This window comes from Myripristis murdjan, chromosome 15, assembly GCF_902150065.1.
Source record: "Myripristis murdjan chromosome 15, fMyrMur1.1, whole genome shotgun sequence".
NCBI lineage: Eukaryota > Metazoa > Chordata > Actinopteri > Holocentriformes > Holocentridae > Myripristis > Myripristis murdjan.
Window position 1 is genome coordinate 28264815 of NC_043994.1, and position 27836 is coordinate 28292650.

Below are 27836 nucleotides of genomic sequence, written 5' to 3' on the forward strand. Positions count from 1 at the left end.
TACTGTACTAGAGACTCACGGAGAAAACATACATAGTGTCGCAGTTTTGTATGTGGCAATATTGTATGGATACATAGAGGCCAAGTATTGATATTGTATCAGTCAATGAGTCAAGTATCAATGCAACATTTACAACATGTTTTTATGACAGAGCTGGTCAGTTTGTCCCATTTTGCTGCAGTACAAGTGACATAATGAAAACTTAATCTTATTAGATAAAGCAAATGTTGACAGTTTTCCTTTGGGGACATAATTTGCAGTTGAAAAAAGGTAATAAATCCTAATATATCCTAATTTATTTTATCACAACACTCAGGATATTGCAGAATTTTTAAAATCGCAGTGTTGTCATATCGTGACTTAAGTATCGTGTCAATATCCTCTGGTGATGCCAACTAGTGACACAGACTGACTAGCAGAACCTTGTAGACTCAACCATTAAATTTGTTAAGTTTGATCATTGTCATTTTAATTGGAATAAATTGGTTTACTGTGTGTTTTTGTCCGTGTGTTATCAGGCAGGGTCCCAGCTGGAGGCTCTGGGTGAGGAGCAGCAGCAGCAGCATGGGTCTCTTCTCCAGGCCTGTTTACACACCTTGGCTCTGGTCTACACTTCCCTACAAGCCAAGAACCCGCTGCGCAGGGCCAGCGCCAGGTACTCCGCTCCATCTCCTCCAGTCGAGATCCCAGTTTTGGAGCTAAATCACACGGAAACACACCGAACATCCAGGGAACTTGCACAGTAGCTCGGTAGTCGTGCTGCTGGTCCCCTCTCATTGATTAATTCTTTCCATTTTCATTTGTAAACGTCACCATCTCGAACATCAGGGCAGGATAAGGAAACTACAACATAGATGTTTACATTTGGCTCTAAAAATATAATTCTGGATGGTTTGGGAATCTGCAAGAATGTACTTTTTTAGTGTATTATTTATTGTTTCTATTAACTTGGCTATGTCTGCAGTATATTCTTAGTTTCCCTGATGAATTATGTGTCTTTGTCTGTCTGGCTCTCTCCCCAGTGCCTTGAGTTCAGTGCCCGTCTGGCTGCAGCAGCAGACTGTAGACTGTCTGTCTGCCTGTCTGTCTGACCTTCTGTCTGGCCCGGCCTCAGACCGGTATCCAGATATCACAGACTCCATCGCTGCCTGTCTGGATGGCTTCCCTCTGGGTGGGTGAGCCATTCATCGTTTTTTGCCTGGTGATGATTTATGCTGCTTTTTTGTCGAGATATCAAGAGAAACCTATATTCTATATTCTGTTTTCTCCAGGTGAGAGATGTATTCACAAACTGCTGCCAGAAGGTTAGTGTCTTTACTTTATCTTGACCAGCGTTCAGTGATCAGTATCTAATTTTTTACGAAGAGATTCCCCCTCCTCAACCGTATTTGTTCTCTTTTCCTCTGTGTAGTCTTGCAGTTTCTTCAGAAGGCCTTGAGTGAATACATCCAGCAGAACAGGTACAGATGCATCTATCCCCTTTTACTCCAAAGATTTACTCCAAAGATTTTTATTGTCGTACTTTAAACAACCTGAGTCATGTAACAAGGGCTTGGGAAAAGCATTAAAATACTTGTGGTCATGCATCACCTGTTGCCTTTTCCACCTGGCGTTAACACGTCTCCTATCTGGACTGGGGCTAGATTTCGCCTTATTACATGCTTCTAACATGGCATTTAAACAAGTTTCCAGTGTTTTTCCAGTAGTTTCCAGGATAAACTATGGGGTTAAAATTTCATCTTTCAGGTCAAAACACAAATTCTTATGTACATTGTGCTCTCTGGTAATATTAGTCCATAGTTTACAATTAATAAAACACTTTTGTCTGGCTTATTTCTGATTAAGACAGTCCATTTTTGACCAGTCAGGTGCTCTCTGAGGTGTCCTCCTTCTGTTGGATTTCTGTCTGATTCCTCACAAGTTTTCTTTTTGACTGCATAGTTGCCGCTTATTAGCTGGAGATGCACTGAATTCACACTTTGTTGTTAATGTGACCAGATTCACTCTGAGCATCTACAGAGGCAGATTAAAAGGATCAGATTTGAAGATCTTCAGTGCACTTATTCCTGCATTTTATGCATTTTTGTTTTACATTATTACAGTCCAATCACAAAAGTGTTTTGTTGCTACCAGGTGCAAGGTGCAAAATTAATCAACATTTTGAGAGCCTCTTGTTTCCTTAATTTAATGTATTTTGGGGGCCGGTCTTAACATGGAGAGGTGACGTTCAAAAGTGTAGATCAAAGGGTGATCGGTTAGGAAGAGAGAGGCAGTTTTATTTTATGGGAGGCACATAAAATATCATGAATGTGATGAAAAATTTTATGTTTTTATTTGTTGAAATTTTTGTTCATGCATACTGGTTCAGTATGTCATCACCGTTGAAGGTCCAATGTTTTCAATGTAATAGAAGTTACAAGTTAAGTTTTGATATAAATATACAAAAAAAGCAAAACTGAGTAAATTCTTAAATTCTTTGTCATTTATTGTTACAAGTTGAAAAGTCGTTGTACATGTCATTGTGAGGTTGTGACTTAAATGTGGTGTCTTGCTGTTTGGTGTGTCTCTGTCGCCCCCTGCTGTCCGTGCAGCGGTCTCGTCGGCCGTCACGTTGCCCAGGCCCAGCTGATGCAGTCCTGTCTGGCTGCAGTGAAGACCTCCATGCTGGTGGTCCAGAGGTCCCAAGAGGGCATCAGCGCCGCCCTGCAGGCTGAGCAGGACCGCTGCAGCCTGCGGAGCACGCTCAGCGGCCTTCTGGACTGCTACGTACACATCCTCACTGACGGTGAGCAACAGCCAGAGAGGGATAAAAACACCATCTGTATGGGCGGAGGGCCAGCTGATGGGAGTCAGTGTAGAAAACTTTGGTTACAAAATGCTTCACAAACAAGGGACTGAATAAAAGCAAACTGAAGCAATCAAATACACAATCATAGTAAACCAATAAGTAAAATAATAAATTAAACAGTTAAAGAATGAAAACTAAAAAAATTAATACATATGATAATAAATAACTTCCATAAAACATGTGAAAGTTTCATGGAAATAAGTAGGCAGTTTATATTTAATAGTTAATGTCATTTATGAGCATTAATATTTGAAGACAATGTGAAATCAAATAACATAGATAAAATTGAAATTTTTTTGCAGTGCAGAATTATTAGGAGCTCTGGAGGAGTGTGCAGCCACATCTTTTTGGTAATTTAATGGATTATCAGATCTTTAAAGTAGTCTTAATGTTATATAAATAAGAAGAAGATGCATCAGTTTTGATTTTGCAGTTTATATCTGGCATCCACACACCCACATGCACACTCAGACTCGCAGCCTGCTTTTATTGTCGCTATAAGGAGGAATGTAATTGATATAATCAGGGAGGCATCATCAAGTCTTACAGTCTTTAATAAACACTTTAGCCAGTCAAGCTGCTGGCATTCATATTTGCAGCAGGAAAATACTCATCCATTGATACCATAAATGGTGTAATAATCTTGTAGTGTGCAGCTGGGGATGGCATGACACTTGAGCTTTAAAAAAACAGAGAAATCGCCCAAAGTAACCGTCTCTCCCTTCTCTCTTATCGTCTTTCTCTCCCTGCTTCCAGAGGAGTTCATCCAGTCGGTCCAGAGCACAGCAGGCATGGCGGTGGTCTTGTTGATCCGGTCTGTCATGGGCTCAGGAGATGAGGTCGCCGCTGTGGTGAGTTTAACAGTAAAAACACACGCTGCATTCTTATTGACCCTCTGTGCATGTTTTGATCAGGCTCTTAAAGAATGAAGATTGTATATTTTCCTCAAAGAATACAAATGTAAACTCAGGTTTAGTGTAAGGAGCAAGACTGATGCTCTCTTTTTAAGTTTCCTTATGTACTCCAGCAGTTTGGCCTAAAATGTTCTATCAATTACTTACAAAATCTGTAGCCACCTTGTTTGAAGATACATGACCACTTTCTTCTTTATATGTGTGTGTGTGTGTGTGTGTGTGTGTGTCAGGTGTGTGGCCTGTTGCAGGGCTCCCAGCAGGGTTTGGACTCCGCCCCTCGGTGGTTGCAGCAGAGCTGTAGGGGTTTATCTGCCGTGGTTCGTCCGCAGGGCGTGTCTTTGTATCTGTGTCACGGTGCTCTGGCGATGCTGAGCTGGAAGGGCGCCCTCCCCGGGCCACAGTGGGAACAGCTGCTGCTGCTCGTCCCACACACCCTGCTGGAGCTGGACAGCAGGTAGGGCCACACAGGGGATCCCAGTCACCAGCAACCCCTGCGATTTCTTAATTATGTTGCTTTTGGCAAAGAGAAGGGTGATTCTGATGGCTTCCTGTTTCTAAACACAGTTTTCAGGTGCTGCTCAGAGTTCTCAGCCTATAAATCGAGCTCTCAAATAAACACACACACACACACACACACACACACACATGCACACGCACACGCATGCACATACGCATGCACACAGTGGATATGGGGTTAGATTGTAACTATTTCTGAAAAAAAGGTGTAGGTGATATTTCTTTCTGTCTGTCTGCAGTATAAAGGAGTCCAGCACAGCCATGGTGGTAGCTCGGGTGCTGACTCTGTGGAGCGGCGCTGCCCTGGACTGCCTGCAGGGGAAGCCGCAGCCCTGCCCCCCCGGCCTCCAGCAGTCCCTCTGTGGTGGTGCGGAGCTGCAGCAACGCCTCCTGGAGCACATCTACTCCCACTGGGAGCACCCGCTGGACGGCGTCCGCCACCAGACGCGCACATTATTCCGTAACCTGCTCCTCCTGCATCAGCACGCCAACCCGAGTGCCTGCGACCCCGCCGAGGACCCCTACATCACACAGCTCACCCACAACCTGCTGGGACTGGAGTGGCACATGAGGGGGAAGTACGGCTCCCTGGGGTGTCTCGTGGAGCTCCTTGGGGCGGAGTACCTGCTTGGCATCCAGCCCCAGCTGCCCTCACGTCTCCTGGGCTTGATGGGGGACCAGACTTTGGCTCCGTATGCCAGCGACCTCCTGGAGAGGCTGTTCGTCAGCCACAAGGCCCAGCTGGCCGGCGCAGCGGGCGAGGCGGCCGCAGACGACTGGATGGAGCGTTGGCACCAGACGTGGGTGACCCCCCTGCTGCAGGTGCTGTGCCGGGCACGGCTGGACCAGACCACCTACATCCTGGACTATTTCCTTCCCAAACTGCTGCGCTGCAACCCGTCCAGTCTGGCACACATGGTGCAGGCACTGCAGGACACACCTCCCTGCAGCGCAGGTACACACACACACACACACACACACACAGTCAGAGAATTGTGCTCTTCTCTGAAAATGTAAATGTCTCTGAACCTCAGAAAGCTCCCTGTTTTTCCGAGAAAGACGCGTGTCACAGCACACACCCCTTTTCCACAGCAGCCGACATTTTCCAACCTCTTTCACTTCAGAGTAAATAAAGGTGATGGCAGTTTGAATAAAATGTAGGGCTGCAACTATAAATTATTTTCATTGTTGATTAATGTATTGATTGTTTTTGTGATTGATCATTTAGTATCTAGTGTGTCAAAAATAATGACAAGTATTCATGCAAAGTAATAAGTGACAAAAGTAATGTCTCCATTGCTTCCCTTGTCTGACCAGCAGCCAAAAGTGTAATGATATAAACAGAGAAAATTAAGCAAATGTCAGCATCACAGTGAAGCAGTAACATGCAGATATTGTGAATTTTTACTTGAAAAATGACTACAGCAAATAACTGTCATTTTCATCAGTCAACCTACTGACTAATTGACTGACTGTCTCAGCAGTGAAAAAGTGGGATTGTGGGAACACAGTTATATGTGTTTCTGTGCTGTTAGGTCCTCCGGGCAGCAGGGGCGCTCTGGGGGCTCTGATGACGTGCCTGCGGGCAGCGAGGGCGCAGGGCGTCGCCCCGTCCCCAGAGGAGGGCTTGTGGGGCGGCCTGGTGCCCCTCTCTCTGCTCCGTCAAGCTCTGGTGCACAAACATGATCAGGTGAGCACAGGGTGTGTGAACAGGTGTGTTTCCCTCAGAGTGTCTGGCTTTTAATGTAAATATGTTTTTTAAAATTTATTTGTTCATGCATTTATTTATTTATTGTGGTCGGTTTGACCCCTTGATCTATCTTTCATATTTTGGATTTTATTCTTTTTTACATATTTATCATTAATCACTTTATTCTCTTTTATACCTCTCCTTTTTTGGTGTTTTATTATTTTATCCAACCTTTTCTTTACTTTTATGTTTTATGCTTTGCTATTTTAAGTTTTTGTCCATTTCATCTTTTCTTTGTTTCCTCATTTCAAATTGTTAGGATTTATTATTGTATTTCCCCTGCTCCTGTTTTATTGAGTGATTTATTACAAGTTCCTCTGATGTTTTATTCTGTTTTTATTTTATGAAGCCCTGCACAGAAGTGCTGTACAGAAAGTCTGACTCATCGATACAGTCTTACTGAATATTCTAACACTTGTATTTTTTATTAATTTAGTGCAACGTGTGTTTCTCCTCTCGCATGTGTGTGTAATCGTCGTTTACCGTCCCAGGTGAGGATGGACGCTCTGGGTTTGGTGTGTGAGAGCCACCGCAGCACCGAGGTTCTGACCTCACAGGAAATGGACCTGATCCGCCACTTCCTGCCCGCGAATCTGAACAGCCAATCACCAGGCGTCCGTCAGCAGACTGTCAGCCTGCTGAAGAAGGTCAGCAGTTGTTTGGACGTGCATTCCATCTTGTATTGTCAGCACAAATGAAGAGTTTAGCTCCACGACGAGACATCTGCCATCGGAAAAAGACGGACATCAAATTTCTGTAAATGATTGCTGATGTGAAGGAAAATGTCAGCTATGAAAAATGTTGAACTTGTTAGATATTCCAAGACTTTTAGGCTTTAGTCTGACTGAAAAATACCAAAATACCAAAATAGATATTTGGTATTTTGGATGGAAGTTGTTTATTTGTTCTCGTAGGAAGGCTCTGGGGAAAAAGCATGTTATTGTTGTCAGTCCAGTTACTTTTCAGGTTAAATAACTTTCTTTAAAGTAAAGGTTTGGAAGTCAGGGTTTGTTTTTCCTCTCTCTTCATTATTGTACTCGTAATTAAAGAGGAATAGAGCAGATATTTATTTACTTAATGACATTGAATGAGTTCTGGAGTCTAGTTGCTGAGGGGTCACATAACGGTGCCTCTGACGGGAAGGGAAATTCAGGCAGGGAAACTGTGAATGTGACTCTGAATAACAGCATGCATGCAAACCCCTTCCCTCGAGTAAATAAAGGTTAATGTAATTTCCTGTGAATCCTCTTCCATGCAGTTGCTGTGCAGAGTGAAGGACAGCAGTCAGCTGCTTCAGAAGAGACTGAGCCAGGAGAGAGACCAGGAGCAGAGAGACCGAGACCAACACACACTAGAGGCATACAAGGTATCACACACACACACACACACACACAAACATGTGAAGAAAATCAATGCTGGGGTTCACTGGAGAATAATCAACAGGAGTCTAATGACCTCCTTGATTGTTTTTATTTTTTTTTTTCAAAAGCTCAAGTCTTCAAAAAACTAAGGGCTAATTGCTTTTGTGCATGTGTGTGTGTGTGTGTGTGTGCGCGTGTGCGTGTGTGCGATCCAGGAGTTCCTGCGCTGGCTGTGTGAAAGGCTGCTGGAGGTTTTGCCTCCTGGTGCTTCCTTCTCCACCTGCCTGATGTCGCTGCACCTCCTGGGGCTGCTGGGCCAGCTCTTCTCCTTCAGCACCGGTACAGACGCCGCTCAGCCTCATAACACGATCAGCGGGCGCTCTTTCCATTACTTAAAGGAATATTTCACTCAAAAACGATATAATGTTGTATCATCATCACCACGTGTTCCCTTGAATACCCGCCAAATGGATGTTTCATTTACAAAACTGTAGCTTCTTCTTATACAGAGTTGATCGGCCACTTCAGGCTAAACTGGTAGTAAAACTGTGGCTGTGCTAATTAAACGGTAGCAGGCAGCCACAGTTTAATACAGGCATAGGAAACCCTACATTGGCTTTGCTAGAAGGTAAAAAAAATGCATAGTGTTGTCATTACAAAGTGCAAATAATATGCTTCCCATGAATAGTTTGTGAAATTTTAAAGGGCTCTCTTATTACATTACATATTATTATCCCATTTATCAACCCCCCAAAGAGCTTTAAGTTGCTGAACATGATATGAACTTCATTACACAACTGACACAAAATAAAAACTCTGTACTTCCATTACAAATAAATAAATTATAATAATAATAGCTATATATCTTGTTGCTCTCTGCCCTTTCCCTCTCTTTCTTCACCTTGATCCCTCTCTTTTCCTCAGGCCCGGATGTTTTTGCCCTGGGCGAGGTCGTGACCTCTGCTCATGCCCAGAATGTCCTTTACTGCATCGCCAGCAACTTCCTGGAAGTCAAGCAGCTGGCGTCCACTTTGCTGCGACGGCTGCCTCCCTCTGCAGTGGGTCTGCAGGTTAGTCTGAGCACCAGAACCAGCCGATAACCGGACGGTCAAACCCTTGTAACGTTCTCACTGCGTTGCAGCACTTGGAAGTTCTGGATGTCCTGCTTTGTTTCAGGAATTTTAGGTTGTTTTTGAACCTCTGCTTTGTTTCATTTGGTCTGAATCAGAGGCTGAGTTGATACTACCTCATGTAGTGTGGTTATACATGATTTTTAAGCGAACCATAATTTATCAAGAAAAGCCACAAGGGAACCGTTGTTTCCTTCGTTTCAGCTGGAAAATGAGAACATGCTTGGACCAAACCAGTGTACAGAGCTTCCTGTAGTTCTGTCAGGTTACTGATTGATCATTTCTCACTCTGAATGAAGCACCACTGGGTTGTGTATGGAAACTCACTTTTGTTTAATTTGGTTTGATCAACATTCAGTGTTCCTGTGTTTATCTCTTATGCCAAAATGGATAAAACTATACAAATCACTGCTGTAAAAAAACAGTTTACAGCAGTAATATATAAATCATGTTGTCATCTGTAATTGATGATCATTAACACAAGACACTGTCATCAAGTCGTGGTAATAGCTTAATGCTTCTTTTCTAAATGTTGGCTATATATTTGAAACAAACACAGTGTTTGTCTGTAATCTCTTAAAAACAGAAACATACATTTTATACAAGTTTAGCTCATTTCAGAAGACTGATTTGGTGTCTCTTGGATCAACATTTTTCTGCTTTTCTACAGTTTGGCCCAACATTGCAAAATGAAAATTGCCTTGGCTTGTGGTGTTATAAATCCACAGCCCTGTGTGGATCCATTCCTCAATCTAGGGTTCAGTTCACAGTGTTAGTTAATGATAATGACAGTGGAGTGTGGAGCCCAGAGTAGGTCTCTATGAGTCGTTCATTTCTACATGTGCTTGCGACACGTCTCTGTGAGCTGATGCAGTAATCTGTGTGTGGCCTCGCCTGGGTTTTGTGCCGCCAGGAGCCGGACAGGATGCGGTGCGTCCTGCGTGCCGCTCTGGACCTCAGCACCAGCACCAAGCCCTTCGACAGCGTCACAGCGGCTCACCTCCTCAACCTGCTGCTCCACCAGCCGGACCTGCCTCACGCTCTGCTGCTCTGTGCCCAGGAGCAGGGCCTCGCCTTCCAGCCTCTCCCCCCACCAGACGCCCCCGCCGCCGAGGCCCTCGTCCTGGAGGTCAACACCCTGGCTGGTAAGATTCAGATGGGACGCAGAGAAATATGAGAAACCTGACACATTTAGGTTGCACCAGAGCGACCAATAAAATGAGATTAAACTTGTGGGGCAGAGCTGCAGCTAATCAGTGTTTTTATTGTTAAGTAATCCGTTGATTTATCAATTAATTGATCATTTTGTCCAAAAAGTGTCAAAAATAATTACACATGCTCATGGGAAGGAAGCAGAGTCCAAAGTAATCGCTGCCTTCAGCTGACCAGCTGCCGAAACGCAAAGTATTAATTTTGTATAATTTGTATAATTTTGTGGTATGAACAGAGTAAAGTAAACAGGGTAAATCATTAATCATTTATTAAATTTATAATCATTTTAACATTATGCTGTTTCACCGCTGTGGAAAAATTAAGCCATTCCAGCAACAAATAGAAATGTACTGCAAGGAAAAAAAAAATCTGGATTGTAAGTAACATTAGGGCCAATCTGGGGATGACATATAAAAAAGTATAACACAATAAGTAGAATGAAAACTATAAATGCATTTATGACTTACATTATGTATGTGGGTTGTGCTAAATAATGACATCAGAACATAATGAGGCAACGGGATTTAAAAATCTGAAGAAAAAAATCAAATAAGTGAAAAAGAAAAACTATCACATTTAACAATTTAGAATATGATGACGAATAATATGAATTAACTTTATACACACAGGAATTTTAGGACATTTCAAAGTAATAATCTGATGTTTTTTTTCTTTCCAGTGATTCGGTTCTTGCTGCAGTGTTTGCAGTCGGAGGTGCTGAAGGCCGAGTCGTCTCTCCTGCAGGCGGCTGCCTCCTGTCCGCTCTACGGCAGAGCGCACTGCATCACCGCCGTCCTGCAGCACCTCGACACCGGGTTAGCACAACACTCACAGCACACACGTACACACATCTGCGTACGAGTGTGTGTGTGTGTTGTGGCCATTCCACCTCCCTCAGGCCTGTTTTCACCAGCGAGACCCGAGGAAGCGTGAAGGAGAGAAAGTTGTGGTGTGACTGAGTGTCAGTCCAGGCCTCTGCTCCTCGTATGTCTCTTAATTAATCCCGGCTAATATGATGTCATCTGGTTCAAATTATCTCGCTAATTCCTCTCCAGCTCACTCTGCTCCACGAGTGCAAGTGGCTGATTGATTTGTCAAACTTGGACGCGTTTGTCTTGGATAACTCGGCGCTCCCGTTTTGAAATCAGGGGAACACGAGCAGAGCGTGCTTTCCATGATCAGCAGTCATACGATTGGCTGGCGGGAGACCATGGCTGAATGACATGACGTTTTTTTTTTTTTTTTTTTTTTTTTTTTTTAAACTGTGGCAGAGCGAGAGTAAAGCTCATGAAAATGAAAATAGAAGTGGATTTGGATTTAATCACTGTCACCTGAGAGGTTCACTGGGAAGCTAAGGGTTCAGTTGCTTCATCAGAAATTTCAGAACACCTTGTTCCCGTCCATCCTGACTTTTAAAAAAAAAAATTAGGCGATGTAGAGACTTTATATTCGGGCTGCGTTGGACTCACAGTTTCCGTGTGTGTGCCCCCACCCGCTCTGACGGTTTCCGTTTTAGCTGCTTTCTCCAAAGCGGTCCTCATGTTCCCTGTTCACCAGCTCAGTGGGCAGCGTCAGGTTTTCTTTGTTATTGTAGGTATGTCTTGATTTTCCACTCTGCCATCTAACATGTTTTCATGTTGTTTATGGGCAGAGAGGAACTGGTAGATGCAAAAATTAACTGGATTAATTATCCAGAGAATTGCAGAGGGCAGCACTGAAATCATATACTTTTCCATACCCTATTGCAGTATATTCCCAGTGCATTTTGAAGAGAATGTGTCTTGTATTATTGTTATAACACAGTGCCTACTAACTATCTTAACAAAAAAATCTGAATTGAATTGCATCTGAGTAGCTGTTAAAATATAGAAATGAAATATTTGTATATGCTAGCACTATTGATAGCACATAAATTACTTATTTTGTTTCCCACTTTTTCTATTTGATGACCCATTATGAGGCACTTTCCAAGGCCTTTTACTGTAGATATCTAGAGCTTTGGTGCTGGCCAGTATATTGATATTTTATCAATATCGTGTTATCAGACTGTGTATCATGTGGGACTTTGGACGTTGCGGTTAATGATGTGGCTTTTCCTGGTTTTACAGGATTCATTACAGTCCGGCGATGCCTTTTTCTGAACTTATTAAACTGTTTTGGCTGTTCTATTTTTTACCTCCACCTGCTTGGACATCATTAATGCCACTAATGGCGATGAAAAATCAAAAATCTCTTCTGTGTAAATATCTCATTAAAGCACCAGCAGTCATCCCTACAATATAATTTCAGTGTTATTATTGAGGTATTCAGTCAAAGATATCATGCTAGAGATTCCAGTGTATGGTGCTTGTAAATCTTAAATTTGTGTGTGTGTGTGTGTGTGTGTGTGTGTGTTTGCAGGAGTCTGAGTCAGACCGAGCAGTGGAGGCGTTTGGTGTCCGATCTGATCGCCGTGTGCTACAGGATGTCTGATGTGGTTTCCCCCGTCGTGCAGAGCTCCTCCCCGGAGGGACTCATCCCCATGGACACCGACTCAGGTGGTCCGCCGTGTTTTGACACAGACACAGTGTGTGTGCGTGTGCGTGCGTGTGTGTTCATCTTTGATTTCCGCTGCACTACACGGCTGTGATTAGTAGGAAAACACCGAATCCCCATCAGATGTGATTTGTACGTCCAGAAAATTGTGAAATCCAGGGGAAAAAAATGAACCTCAGTGGGATTGTAATTTCTGGAATATCAAGGAATTTTGTGAGGTATATTCCACCTCGCAAAATTTGTCTTGTATTTTGGCTCCCAGCTGTCGAGCCGAAACGGATTGCAGTCACTTTCAAGTATGACACTAATGGAGATTAATGTTCGGTTGTGTGCTTTGCATTTCCCATCGCTCCGTTGTATTTATTACATTTCAGTGTGGCATGAGTTCTTCTCCATACATTTTTAAAGGAATACAGCAGAATTTATTTTCCAGCTTGTAGATTAATTCCATCGGATTTTGGCTCTCAGCTGCATTTCTCTGCGGCAAGCCCAGTTTTAGTGGAGAGCAAACTGTTTACTACAGAAAAACATTAACAAGCCAGCAATAAATAACATTTTACGGTCATGGAAGCTCTCCCACTTAGTCATGTTGTTTTTCTGGGCCACAGAGGGAACTGTAGATTATATCCCATGCCTCATTTCAGTGTTTGTCTGTGTTTTCGCTCGTGTGCTGGTGTGTAACTACGCAAGTTGTTCTGTATGTGTGTGTGTGTTTTCACAGACACATCAGCAGGCCTGCAGAGGATCCTGCAGGAGATCCAGCCCAGAGACACCAACGACTTCTTCAACAGCGCCAGAGAGCTGGAAACACACCCGGGAGATGATCACACACACTCAGAGACCACACACACACCTGCCCTGGACAGCACAGGTGGGATGGCGGTAGATGCACTGCACTGATTTCATCAAGCTGTCACAGGGGAAGATCAGAGATTATCAAAAAAAGTGGCACAGAGTTGCAAACTGAGTATATAAGCAATTAAGATTGCCTGTCTCATGGTAATTTGTGGCTTATTTTGCATAATCCATGCCTTAGCTGTATAAAAAATTTAAAAATCCATAACTAATCTACATCATTCTCATCTATTCTTTGTGATAGAATTGGATTTAATAGGTAAAACAATGAAGGATTATAGCTTTAACCTTGATGCACCTGGTCAATCAGTTTCATGGGAAGAGCAGGTGTGTAAAATGTTCTGCTGTGTGTGTGTTTGTGGGTGCAGTACTCCTCATGTCCTTTTGGGGGCAGTGTTTGACCTTCTCTCCCGTTTTTTTTTTTTTTTTTTTTTTTTTTGGAGTGGTTTGCACCTACACATTGCACACTTAACGTGTCACTTCCTCAGTCTCCCTTTACTGCTGCCCTCAACCTGCTGCTCTGTGATAAACAGATCGCTGGAAGCATTCAATGACTCTATGCAGTTTTATGTGTGTGTGCGTTTCGTGGTGCACGTGTGTGAGACCCTTTATGGAAAAACAGGAACATTGTGGTACTTTTTGTTTTCCAGTGATTACTGATTGTAACTTCAGAATGCCATATTGCATAATGTTATGTTATGACATGAATAAATTATTTTGGGTGAATTATTATTATTATTATTGATTGAAACAACAAAGTGCAACTTTATCTGACTTCTGCAAAGTTGAACCACCGTGACATCATTAGTTTTGTTAATGTATGTTTGTTTTTGTGTGTGTGTGTGTGTGTGTAGCCCTATATCATGCAGTTGTGTGTGTGATGTGAAATTCAAATTCTTTTTACTGTCTTTTACTTTTAACTGGTTTGTTTGAAAGAGCTTAACCGTGAAACAACACGCAGAAGTGTCGATTAAAAAGTGAGGTAGAACAAAGGTGTGTGTGCCACTGTGGGCATGTTTATGAGTGTATGTCATTGTGTGTGTGTGTGTGTGTGTGTGTTACAGGCGGCGAAGGCTACAGGGTGACGGCCCAGATGGTGCTGGTATGTTGCTGGCGGAGCATGAAGGAAGTGGCCATGCTGCTCGGACAGCTGTGTCAGAGCCTGCCTCTCCACTGCAAAGACGCCACCGCGCACACACACGCCGGGCTCATCACCGAGGAGCAGGTGAGCGCCGACAGACACACACACCTCCCTCAAAGTCCCCCGCATCTCGTGCCTCGGCTCCCTCGGCGTCCTCCCTACCTCGAAGCAGCTTATTAGCTTCATCCCCGCAACCGACACCTCCATCGTTTCTCTCCTGAAAATGTCTCAGTTTGATTTTGCCAAATATTCAAACTGAACATCCAGTGGAAAGTAGATTTAGACTCGTAATCTGGAACTGATCTGTATCAGCAGTTCTCTCTTCAAATTACTTCTGTCTTCACTCAAAACAACTTTAGGGAAGAGCAGACTGTTCCTTTTTTGTCTGGGAGTCAGTGATACTCTCTTGTTCAGACTAAAATCTGAGGCTTATTTTTTATTTTAAGCAAAACAGTGTCAGGTGTAAACTACAGACTTAAAGGGCTTCACAGTAGAAAAAAAATCACCTAGTTTTGCAGCTTATCCCATTCAGCACATGCATATGCTAATATTAGAATTTTAGTTTTCCTGTTGTGAAAATCTCCCGACATTTGGACTGTCAAGGCAAGTTTGATTATGACATTGATCAGTGTTGCACTGATCAGTGCCAGTGGGAAGCCGTAAATCCAGTTACAACGCAGCTCGCTCTGCTCTGCACAGCTACGCATGACTGTGTTACTCTGCTGGGTCTCGGTGGAGAGTTTTAGTATCACATGGCTTTCTACATGCTGTTTCAGGGACTCTTCCACCTGAAAACGATGAATTTTAATATTTTAGGAATATGAAAATAGCCGAATTTAAAGATATCATGTGTTGGGAAAGTATATCAGCCATTAAGAGAAGTATAAGGCTTCAAAACAGTCAAACCCTAGAAATAAAGTGTAGTGTTCATGTTTTCATTTACGTGTTACATTTCAGACTGACTTAGAGCAAGTGCAGGAGGATGCTTCAGCTCCAAGATTACAAAAAATCAAGAAGTAGTCAATCATAAGAGCTAAGAGAGAGCAGCAGAGAGCAGATTTTTTTTTGGTTTCCATGTGAGCAAACTCTCACTGTAGATGCGAGATGTTTACATCCACCGACACCAGAGGCTCATGGTAAGCCCAGCATGTCCCTTGTGTGTAAAAAGCTGTCATTCTTTTCATAGTGTGTGTGTGTGTGAGTACGTACAGCAGTGGAGAGTGGTATGTGTGTGTGTGTGTGTGTGTGTGTGTGTGTGTGTGTGTGAGTGACGCCACGCTGGGAGGCTCTTCAATTAGCATCCGCCCTCGTTAGCGCCGCGCTTTCATTTGAGGCCCGACCCTGCTGGTTTAACGGCCATGACGCCCCTCCCTTTCCACTGCATTCTTTCCAAATCACTTCCACCACCAGCAGGAAAACACTGAGCACTGCAAACAACACACACACACACACACACACCGACTGACACACAGACAGACAGACACTCGCACACACACACACACAGGAATAGTTGTCTGAGTGGTTCAGCATGTTACCATCCATAATAACAAGGGTACCAGACATAGGCTATGTTTGACTGTGTAGGGGGTAAAGGGTGTGTGTGTGTGTGTGTGTGTGTGTGTGTGTTTGTGTTTACCCGTCGACCCTATATTTACACCCCTGAGAGAGGAAGTGTCTACAGAGAAAGTAAGAAGTGTCATAACATGCGCTGCGTGTGTGTGTGTGAGCGTGTTTGATGGAGTGCCGTCATTTTCAGCATCCTGGTGCGAATAATACCACCATCTTTACTGTTTTTTTTATTTATTTTTTAATCCCTTTTTGCAAAATATACCGTTCACTAACTCATCAGCAATAATGCAAGTCTCTTTTTACACAAACATCACAAACGTCTTAACTGTTTTACAAACCTTTGACAACACAGAGAGCAAATATTTTAAAATCAACATGAATAACTTTGTTATGGGCTAAAAGGAAATACATATTTAGGTTTTGTTCATGTGACGAGACACTTGCAAACCTTTTGTATAGGTTTTATATTGAAGATAACATTGCCAGGCTGCAGTTAGTCCTGTCAGAGTGATGCAGGTAATATCAGTTTATCATTAATAAGTAAGAATAATTTAAAATAGATTGTCTCAATAATGTGGCTTCAGAAAAAAAAGGGTCCTAATTATAATTGTTACAGATCTTATTTAGTCACCATAAAATGTGACGTTTCTTTGTACTTCATGTCCACTCGTAAACAAAATTTTTTATTTATTTATTTATTTTTTTTACATTACATTTAATACAATTGGTACAACAATCTAGAAACAGGGTATGAAGAATAATTCTTTTAGAAAAGAAAGCAGAAGAAGACACTTCACGTCCCATATGCTGTGAGACCTGGTGTCCTTTTTTCCCTCTTTATATTTTTCAGAACCTCAGATGCATCTGAATGTCTTCCTGAAACCTGCAGATACTTTGTGCTGAAGTGAAGGAGCCAAATCCTGTTTCCAGATTTAGTTCAGCTCAGTTTCCACTTATTGAAAATGGCTCTGCAGTGTGCGGGTGTAACGAGTCACTGATTAAAAACTTTACCAACTCAACAGCTTCAAACTGCTAAAAATAAAACTAGTAGAATGCGTTGCTCTGACTGAATCCATATGAAATGCCCTGAATTGAATGATTCTTTAAAGAAACTGACACAACATTATCCAACAAAATACTAAAACTGCAACTTTTTTTGTCATTAATATTTTTTTTAATTTTTAGCTAGTTCTTTTCAGATTTTTTTTTCTCCACATTTCACAACAAAAAGGTCTTTCATGTGTATTTAATGGATATAATCATTTAGACTGAAATGAATCATTGACCGGAATCGTGGCTTACAAACCTGAATCGAACCAATCAAAACGCTCGCTAATTAATAATGAATTGATCATAATGATGTTAAACCAAAGATTCACACCTCTACTGCAATGACTTTAAAACACTTTCTGGCAGTTTTCGGATCCGATCTGGCTCCCAGCAACCTGTAAAAATACTTTTTCACCAGGTTCTGTGATATTGATGTTTTCAATTCAATGATATATTAAGTGTTATTAGTATTATTCAGTATTTCCTTCAAACCACATGGACACGCTCAGATATTCGGCTTCCGCCTGTAAAGTCATCGAGTCAGAAAATGAGGTGGTATCAAACAGTTATGGCCTTTATTTTCATTTAAATTTTTTTCCCCTGCCGTTTGAGAAATGGCCTTGATGATGATGTCACTGCCACAGTGTTAAGAAGAGATGAGTGACGGTGATGTCATCGATGTCCCGCTGACCGCTGCGGTTAATTCGAGCGCCGGGACTCGTTACATAACAGAGAGCAGAAAGTCTGACCTCCTGTCCTCCGCTCGCTCTCTGCCTCGCTTTCCCGCATCCCTTTTTCTTTTTCATACGCTTGTCATCACTTTCCATGCATCCCTTGTGTGTGTGTGTGTGTGTGTGTGTGTGCATACTAGTGTTAACAATCTGTGCGGTGATTCCAATAGTTGAAGTGTTTGGAAAGTTGGGCCGGGTTTGGTCTGTGTGGACAAAGTCACTCTGCCCTACCACAGTGATGACATGCATGGGTAGATGTGTGTGTATATATGTGTGTATTGTGTGTGTGTGTGTGTGTGTGTGTGTGTCTGACCAAGACACATCTCCTCCTGAGCCTTGTGTGAGCTGTCCACCTCCCGCTGTCCCTCGCCAGCGTCCTGTGTTGCATCCCCGTCGGCCAGGCAACGCTGCCGATGTTTCTGTCACCGAGTGGCGCCATGGCAACAGCAGCAGCTGCTGACATGCAGCAATGGAGGTGGTTTTTACATTTTTTTTTTTTTTTTTTTTTTTTTTTTTTTCCTGTTGATGACCCCGAGTTAAGGAGATGAGAGTGAAGCAGTAGGAAATCAATCAGCTTGACTCTAATGGAGAGAGATGGATGGGGACGGGGTTGCACTGTGACATCTTTAGAGGGAACTATGAAGGGCTGTGTGTGTGTGTGTGTGTGTGTGTGTGTGTGTGTGTGTGTGAGAGAGTAAAGTACAGAGACCACCGAAGCAGCAGACTGTCCAGAGTTTGACAGCTCTTGTGTTTATTTAGCTGAGCAAAGCCTGGATTGAACCGAGTGCTTCTTACTCACAGGGGACGGATCATTTGTTTCGCCTGCACCCACACACACACACACACACACACACACACACACACATCGCTATTAACCAATTATGAAGACCACAATACCTCAAGTTGATTGTTCGCCGTCTTTGAGGTACAGGGAATCCATTCTGTAAAAGTATGATCAGTTTGTCAGCCAGCTTATCTTTTATTATTACAAATTATTGGGATTGAGATTAGATGACACTTCAGTAATTTAATAATCCCTGTGGGGAAATTGGGCCGTTGTAGCAGCATGTAATAGGATACAGCGAAAGAACAATTCAGTCAAGTATAAACAGAAAGAATGAAGAAATTAGTCAAAATGACAGCACATGAATGGAAAATATGAGAACATATTTGGTATGAAATCACATGCAGATGGGAAATAGACGCAGCAGATAATAAAGCAAATCATTTCGAAACAGCACATGTTTATAGTTCATTCGCGGTACAAAACGGTTCACATGTTCTGCAGCTCACCTTTGGCGATCTTCGTATTAGTCATACCCCCTCTCTGTGCCACTGGTAGTTATGATGGATAATAACCAGTTTCATAAACACAATCCGTCTCGGACAGACAGCGAGGGCAGCAGAGGTCTGAGGAAGCATCATCGTTTCCTGGCCTGCTGGGGTCCTCGTGCTAAACATTGGTTTAAAGGATGAGCTACTGTGCCGCATATTAGCTCTAGACTTCCTACATTGTTTTCACGGCTGCACGCAGTGTTTAGACATGGATCCCTAAACCCAAAAAGGCCAAACCCCCCCTCCCTGCATCATTTGTTAAAATAGCTGGTGCCTGGCTCTTCTCCCTACATGGACTTTCCCTAGTTCCTTGGACGGCTTCCTACTGGATTTAGCCAACTCTCAATTTAGCTAAAATTCATAGTTTGGAATAAAATTACAGTTAATGTGAAATACGCAGTTGGGTTGACATTTTTACCTGAAACCCCGCTGAGTTTCACAGTGTTGAGCTGGAGGGGGAAAGAAAACAAATTAGGATCGAGCACTAATAATGACAGCATTAACAATGACGTAGTTTTTATGGGCCGTGGCTCCTTATTGCCCTCCCTCAGCCAGAGTTGCATAATTCCCTTTTGGGACTGCAGCCATTAGACTGAACAGCACCAGCGAGTGTTATCAGCCTCCTCGCTCACCCTCAGCCGGCAGGGGAGAAGTCGGCTATTTGGGTCATCGTCACGGCCCAGAGCCATACATATAATTAGAGTTGGGAAACTTCTCTCTCCGCACATGGAAGTTTTTCTGGGAAACGGGCGCGTTTGCAAACAGGAAGTTGACATCTAAATAAAGTCCCCCCCCACCACCCGCTCCTCACTGCCCCACGCAGGAAGCCCGCTCGGCCCTTTAAACAGTTACACAAACGGGAACCTTCGGGAGGGAGGCTTTAAATAGGCGAAGCCGCGGCACGGCGCGGCCCAGCTCAGCACCGCAGCGGTCTGGGCCCGGCAGCCACGGCCCTCTAACAGTGACTGCCGCTGCCATTTTTACCCCGGTGAGGTCAGGCCTGTCCTGGGAGTCCACTCTGGCCACCGATGTGATAAGTCACGGGCTTGGTACCGCTGCGGTCGCCCCGGCCCATACTTTGGTGTTTTCGCTAGTCCACTTTAGGTCTGCAGGGTCAGTCGAGTTGATGGGACCGGTCATGTGGCCGGCAAAAGGGCTGCTTCGGCACTGCATTTTTACTCATTTATTTTCATTTTTGCAGCTACCCCCATGATGCTGTTTTTCATATTCATACTTTTCATTAATTTTCTGCCCAGTCTGAGCCTGTTCTGCTGCTGTTACGTTAAAGCACTTTGCAGACTTGCTGCGAACGATGCATTTTTGATTCATTCATTAACATATCATCGCGGGGTTGTAATTGCTGGTTGTGTTACGTTGAAATACTCCACGGTTAAGTCTGTCCCTACTTAATTCTGCTTTTTTTTTTTTTACTCTATCCCATCAACATTTCCTGCTGCAGCGACCAGCTTTCTCTCTGGGCTTTCTTAACAGGTCATCTTACGTGTTGTCTCTAGAAAAGGAGGAGAGAAAAGGGATTTGCAGAGGTTTCATAAGAAATAACAAGTGCTATCACAAATCATAGGTCAGTGTAAGAGTGAATGGCGTAATGCTGGTTCATGTGAGCGTCTGTTTCTTTCTGTGTTAGTTTAGATGTTGTGTCTAACCCAACATCCCCCGAGGGGCCTCTGGGTGTTTTTTTTTTTTTTTTTTCTTCTCACACACACACACACACACACACACACAGCTCTGGCACTGGGGCCCTGCCACCCCTCCCTGTGCCCTCCATGCCACCCCTGACTAAGCCGGGCCCGGCCTGCTCTGTGGTGGCGGTGATGCCACAGCCTTAATGACAGGGCACTGGATCTCTGCGTCCGCCTCGCCCTGCCGCCTCACCTGCAACACACTCACCAGTTTACACACTGCTGCAGTGTGTGTGTGTATGTGTATAGTTAGAATAATGTTACTAACACTATTACTAACTGGATGGTTTTACCGACAGTGGTCATTATGTGGATGTCTCAGCATCCTTATTTGAACACAGTTGTCACGCCACTGACATGCCGCTCTCACGCTTGACAAGCTCAGTGCCCGCTGGCTGAAATGCAGCGGTGTCTGTAAAACAATCGCCCTGCCAGTTTTAGAGCTTCATTTTCCTCACCGCATACAGAAAAGGTTATGCGGCGGGATCCGTTAACAGAGCTGGGTGGTTAACCAGTTTTATATCCCTCACTGCTGTGATTTGAGGCAGGGGTGCACTCGTTTATCGCCAGCGCCGATATTTATCAGTGTGTTTTTGACCAGGGCGCGAGACGAATATACAGCAAAGTTTTGGTCAAAGAGGTAAATACGTCATGCAACATTCACGTTTTCTACTCTAAGCGCTTGGAGAATTGCTTTTAATTGAAAATTTTGATCAGTAAAATACATGATTATTCCTTCCAGCGTCGCAGAGCTGCAGACGTGCCGTCCGTGTACCTTGGCCTTCGTGCTTCTTGGACTTCTCATGATGACAGTGCGCCGAAAAACTCCACAAAACTCCAGTGCTTTTGTGGTGCTGTAGAAAAATCCTGTTGTCCACATCCCCCAGCTAGAAAAACATAACGCCGCAAGAATCAGCCAGTAGATCCTGGACCTGTGTCTGTCTTTCTTCAGCCAGCCCCAGACTGGAGGTGCTGCTTTGTTTGGAAACGAAATATCTAAAAACATTACATTTAATTTACCCGTGAAAAGTTTGACCCTACTCACAGTGTTTTGTCATTTCCATCTAAGGGCTGAGGAAAATATGTTTTTGTTTTTTTGCACTTGACACCCTGTATCTTTTTTGATTTCATATTGTGAGATAACATTATTTTTGCTGGACCAGTGTCTAGTTTACAGTGCACGGTCAGCTACCCTTCACCCGTCTTCAGCTTGTTTTTGCATCACACACCTGCACCAAACACTTCATCTAAACACGACAGTTCTTCTGAACCTTGCAAATTTCAGGTGTTGCTCAAACTTCAAGTAATAGAACAATTATGTAAAGTAATTATGAAATGTAATCTTAGCTACATGCAAATTTGCTGCCTCCATTCTGCATGAAGCACGAGTTCAGACGGAGCCCTGCATAAGAGAAACTGGGTGCACCAGGTAGGTTGGTAACAGACGTCCCACAGCAAAGCTCAAAGTTGATTTCACTGTACCCCCACAGGCCAGGACGTGGTTTCCTTGATTGATTGATTGATTGATTGATTGATTGATTGATTTTTTTTAAAGTTGCACTGGCTAAGTCAACATATTAATCAAAAATGTGGTCCTGTTTTCTTAAGTTACAAGGTTATGTTACGGTGATGCCGTGAAGTTTTGATATTAAAAGGTGGAGTTTTAAAGTTTCACTCACTATAATCTCTCTCTCTCTCTCTCTCTCTCTCTCTCTCTCTCTCTCTCTCTCTCTCTCTCTCTCAGGTGGAGGGAGTCGGCCTGTACTTCCGTCAGCAGCTCCTGCAGTCTCGTCATCGCGGTGCCTTTGAACTGGCGTACGTGGGCTTTGTGCGCCTCACCGACATGTTGTGCAGGTGTGTGTGTGAGTGTGTGTGTGTGTGTGTGTGTGTGTGTGTGTGTGTGTGAGTGTGTGTGTGTGTGACAGTGTTCACATGAAGCTCAAAGGGCTGATCTGTACATCTGATTATAGCTCTCTAGGTCTGATACCACGACTGTGAATGTCACTGAGTAATGGACAGTATTATATATCACAACCTGTCGATTACGGCAAAGAGGTTTACCCTCTTTTAATTATTAAAATATCAACCTGAATATGTTGCATTATTATCTCATAATTTATTCCATTAACTAGTGTAATTATATTTCCAGCTCATTTAGAGGGCCGTCTCATTGCCTCTCATTACGTTACTGATCAGCTGCTGTAGGACCGACTTTTGGGCTTAAAGAAAGGCGACTGAGTGTCTGCTCATCGCTGTAATTGCTCAATAAAAAACAGACTTTCGGTCGCTGATCACACTGGAGTAAAATCCTAGAAGCATTTTCGGTGAGTGATGGTCCCGGTGTTGCTGTGGGACATCGGCGGGGTGTCCAGCTGTGACGGCTGTCTCCAGTTTTACATTTCAAAGTGACTCATGCACCTCAGCTGCAGACTGAACAGCACTGGACTGATGCTGACCCCGGGCCCGTCGGGGACAGCGTTAAACTCGCAGCGTCACCTTTGCTCTATTTGGAAATAACCCCCCCCCCGAAAACCTGTAATCATTTCATAATTCTCCTCTGGGTCGACGCTTTTCTTCCGCGGCGCGTTGCGGAGGACGTGTGGCCGTACGGCAGGTGACGAACCGCGATCCGACAAGGCGGCGCTGACTTGTTTTTTAAAACAAAAACCAAATTGTTTTGTGCGTGTACAAAAAGCAGGCTCTCGGTGGATACTTAGTGCGTTGTGTAATAAGGGCGACATTCTCGTGGTAATGTGTAGGCGTACAGGGAGTGTGTGTGTGTGTGTGTGTGTGTGTGTTCTGTTCTGGGCCTCTGTGAGTGTGTGTATGTGAGAGTGTGTGTGTGTGTGTGTTAAGTGGGGGTTGCTGGGCTGAAAAGAGCAGTGTGTGGATGGTATGCAGGCCGTGTGCTGCGTTATGGGGTGTTGATTGCGGGGTGCTTAACCACAGCCTTTTGATGCCCTGCGTCGGTTTCTGGCCTCGGTTTGTTCCACTGTGTTTGGGCTCTTTCTCTCCGTCTCTCTCTCTCTTTGTCTCTCTCTTGCTCTCTTTCCTACATTCTCTCTCTCTCTCTCTCTCTTTCTCTCCACCCCATTTGCTGGCGTGTATCGGCATTAGCGGCGGTTTGACTGAGTGCTGCACGCCCTCGTTTGAACGCGTACTCGCGCATTTGTCATTGTTTCCAGGGTGCATCTCGCCGTGTGTGTGTGCGCATGTGTGCCTTGCGTGCCGAGTGTGTGACAGAGTGCACGGGGTGTGTGTGTGTGTGATACGCCGAGCCGTGCCCTTTGTCTTCCCCGCCTCACTGGATCGTTTTCATGTGGTGCGTTCACTTCACCCCTGACCTTGTTTAACAGCAGCTCCTTACAGCATGAGGCGAAGGAATACTTGACCCAAAAATGAGATACACTATATTACCAAAAGTATTCGCTCACCCATTCAAATGATCAGAATCAGGTGTCCTAATCACTTGGCCTGGCCACAGGTGTATAAAATCAAGCACTCAGGCATGCAGACTGTGAAACAAGACATTTGTGAAAGAATGGGCCGCTCTCAGGAGCTCAGTGAATTCCAGCGTGGAACTGTCATAGGATGCCACCTGTGCAACAAATCCAGTCGTGAAATTTCCTCGCTCCTAAATATTCCACAGTCAACTGTCAGCTCTATTATAACAAAATGGAAGCGTTTGGGAACAACAGCAACTCAGCCACGAAGTGGTAGGCCACGTAAAGTGACGGAGAGGGGTCAGCGGATGCTGAAGCGCATAGTGCAAAGAGGTCGCCGACTTTCTGCACAGTCAATTGCTACAGAGCTACAAACTTCATGTGACCTTCAGATTAGCCCAAGTACAGTACGCAGAGAGCTTCATGGAATGGGTTTCCATGGCCGAGCAGCTGCAGCCAAGCCACACATCACCAAGTGCAATGCAAAGCGTCGGATGCAATGGTGTAAAGCACGCCGCCACTGGCCTCTAGAGCAGTGGAGACGCGTTCTCTGGAGTGATGAATCACGCTTTTCCATCTGGCAATCTGATGGACGAGTCTGGGTTTGGAGGTTGCCAGGAGAACGGTACATTTCAGACTGCATTGTGCCGACTGTGAAATTTGGTGGAGGAGGAATTATGGTGTGGGGTTGTTTTTCAGGAGCTGGGCTTGGCCCCTTAGTTCCAGTGAAAGGAACTTTGAATGCTTCAGGATACCAAAACATTTTGGACAATTCCATGCTCCCAACCTTGTGGGAACAGTTTGGAGCGGGCCCCTTCCTCTTCCAACATGACTGTGCACCAGTGCACAAAGCAAGGTCCATAAAGACATGGATGACAGAGTCTGGTGTGGATGAACTTGACTGGCCTGCACAGAGTCCTGACCTGAACCCGATAGAACACCTTTGGGATGAATTAGAGCGGAGACTGAGAGCCAGGCCTTCTCGACCAACATCAGTGTGTGACCTCACCAATGCGCTTTTGGAAGAATGGTCAAAAATTCCTATAAACACTCTCCTCAACCTTGTGGACAGTCTTCCCAGAAGAGTTGAAGCTGTAATAGCTGCAAAAGGTGGACCGACATCATATTGAACTCTATGGGTTAGGAATGGGATGGCACTTCAGTTCATAGTATGAGTAAAGGCAGGTGAGCGAATACTTTTGGTAATATAGTGTATGTTGTAGCTCTTACTCTCCCCAAGTTGTCTTGAATGTCAAATACAATTTTTTTCAACGGAGAGCAAAGTTTCCAAAAACTGTAGCTATTACTGTAATGATAATAGTAGTGAAATAGGAAAATACTAGGGAAATACATCTGTTCATCATTTTGCTGGTGGTCTTCAGACTCCACTTCAGAAACTACTGATACAGAGTTTTTGCAGCCTAAATTAGTGTATTGTTTTTACTTATAGTAGGTTAAAGCTGGCAGTATTATTTGCAGCTACTGTATGAGCTGCATCTGGATTATTCTGAGGTGGAATAAACCAGCAGAGCAAAAAATCTTGGCTGCGAGTGACCGGCCCGCGCTTCGGTTTCACATGTTGGTTTTTCAGGTTCAGTTCAGGTCAGCTCTGTTATGATCTGTATTAAAACCGGTGAAGAGGTTCAAATGCACTGTCTCGTGATGCACTCTGCCTCGGTCCGCACACGCCCACACAAAAAGACATTTACAGACGAGATGAACTCAGGAGATCAGTGCAGCTGGAGGGATGAAAAGCACGAAAAATAGAACAGGAGAATGAATTTAAGAAGTGAGGGTTATGAGGGAAACGTTGAAGTTGTTATTATTACAGAATGCACAAGGGTTTGCAAAATTACATCTGTCGAATGTGAGAGTGAATAATATGTATATGAAGATAAACCATATGAATCAGTATGTAAATAAATCCAGGGTGATTTCTCTGATTTAACATGTTTTGTTTTATTTTTATTATTTTAACTTTAGTTGATAATTCTGATATTGTAAGTGCCTTTGATAAACTGTATGTGACTGCTGTACCTGGGTTTAGCGTCATTCCTGAAACTATAAAATGAACCTTAACATAGTTTTACATTTGTGTGTGTGTGTGTGTGTGTGTGTGTGTGTGTGTGTGTGTGTGTGTGTTAGGAGCGGGAGCCAGGCCCTGCAGCAGCTCCCGTCCCGCTGGCTGTCCGAGGTGCTGGAGGAGGTGAAGTCCAGCGACCCGTCGTCCAAACTGTGCGCCACGCGACGCAGCGCTGGAATACCGTTCTACATCCAGGTGAGTGTGTGTATGAACTTACACTACAGGTTGGAGAAGGGCCACATATGAAAATGAACCAAATTATGTTTAAAAAAGTCAGATTCTGCGTGTTTTTTTTGCTGTTGACACTGGCTTAAAAAAATTTAAATCTACATCACGTTTGAGAAAAAATCAGATCTAGGCCACTTTTGGTTGTCTGAACGTAACCTTAGAGAAAACAGGTCTACAGGTGTGTAGTTGCCGCTTTAATACCAGGTGGTAGTTTCTGATTGGTCCATAGGTCCAATGAGAAAAAGGGGATGACCCCAGGTACGGTGCAGCTCCCAGGACTTGAAGGAACTGTAGTGCCACGCAGGGGAGTGTAACCAATTTGCTTGGTGTCTTGAACGGCACACAAAAGCACAAAACACACACACACACACACACACACGCACACACACACATTCTACTCCCTGAGGTATGCAACAATAGGAAACAGCAACAGGAAATTGTGTCTGTCTTTGCGAAACTGGGCACAGCCTTCTCTCAAGTAAATAAAAAACCTAAATGATCTTCCCTTCAGTTGCCCCGAAGCAGTTTGGTGTAATGCACCTTTAAATGCCCATAAGCCGCGCTAAGCCTAAACCTGTAATATTTAAGTCTTAAAGCAGCGCAGGGCAGCTTGGCATGTGGGAAATCCCCACATGTTAACAAGAGGTAATTATGTGAAAATGAAATGAAGTTCTTACACACAAATCCTGCGGCATGATGTCAGTGAGCTGCAGTGCTGGAGACGAGCTGAGAAGGTTTTGTCATCGCTGGTGAGTCCAGCGGAGCGCTCGCCCACTGCTGTTTATAAGACTTTTTTTTTTTTTAAATCTCACTCTCAAGTTTTACTTTCACAATTCCAGTCAGCAGAGAATGGCTCTGCCAGAGACCCTACCTGACACCTGAGTTTTGTTTGGGAAAATTGAATGAATCTACAGCTCCTCCGTTGTTTGACTTTGGCTGATAAGACAAATTGTATTTTTACATGAAGTCGTTGCCTGGCCCCTACCTTTTACGTAAATCATGATGTAATTCAGTGGATTGAAGTAAGGCAAACACTGTAAAACTGCTGGCGATATTTAGGATTCATTTGCGATGATCTGTTTGAGTTATGGGGAGGATGTTCTGGAGAACCGAAGAGCTTTCAAGCCGTCCCCCGACTTCAAAACGGGGTCATTTTAGGTCATTTTTTGGCTTCAGCAGGAGGGTTGAAGTTAAGGTTATGATACGCAATGTTTTGTAGGGACTAGACGTGGTGAGGGTTATGATTAGGGAATGAACGTTGGAAAGTTCTCACAAGCTTAGTAATAGAAACCCTGTGTTTGTGGAAGTGTGTGTGTGTCTGTGTGTGTGTGTGTGTGTGTTCCTGTTTACTCCTAAAAGCAGTGCAATCAGCAGTTCTTGGCGTGCCACTGGAGCACTCATGCTGGAAGAACATTGAGTCTCTTAATCCATCTGT

The 27836-nt window shown here is 43.9% G+C and overlaps 1 protein-coding gene across 1 annotated transcript in view; it reads left to right on the plus strand.

Annotated features, from left to right (window-relative positions):
• thada (THADA armadillo repeat containing) overlaps positions 1-27836 on the plus strand; it is a 122474-nt gene that overhangs the window by 1629 nt on the left and 93009 nt on the right. The window contains exons 4-23 of the mRNA XM_030071385.1: positions 519-655; positions 1023-1171; positions 1272-1304; positions 1412-1460; positions 2592-2785; positions 3605-3699; positions 3993-4216; positions 4518-5233; positions 5814-5968; positions 6520-6675; positions 7287-7394; positions 7605-7728; positions 8314-8459; positions 9433-9664; positions 10411-10546; positions 12132-12268; positions 12988-13137; positions 14186-14346; positions 22392-22501; positions 26236-26368. Coding sequence (XP_029927245.1) covers positions 519-655; positions 1023-1171; positions 1272-1304; positions 1412-1460; positions 2592-2785; positions 3605-3699; positions 3993-4216; positions 4518-5233; positions 5814-5968; positions 6520-6675; positions 7287-7394; positions 7605-7728; positions 8314-8459; positions 9433-9664; positions 10411-10546; positions 12132-12268; positions 12988-13137; positions 14186-14346; positions 22392-22501; positions 26236-26368 — 3345 coding nt within the window. The remainder of the gene's footprint in view (positions 1-518; positions 656-1022; positions 1172-1271; positions 1305-1411; positions 1461-2591; positions 2786-3604; positions 3700-3992; positions 4217-4517; positions 5234-5813; positions 5969-6519; positions 6676-7286; positions 7395-7604; positions 7729-8313; positions 8460-9432; positions 9665-10410; positions 10547-12131; positions 12269-12987; positions 13138-14185; positions 14347-22391; positions 22502-26235; positions 26369-27836) is intronic.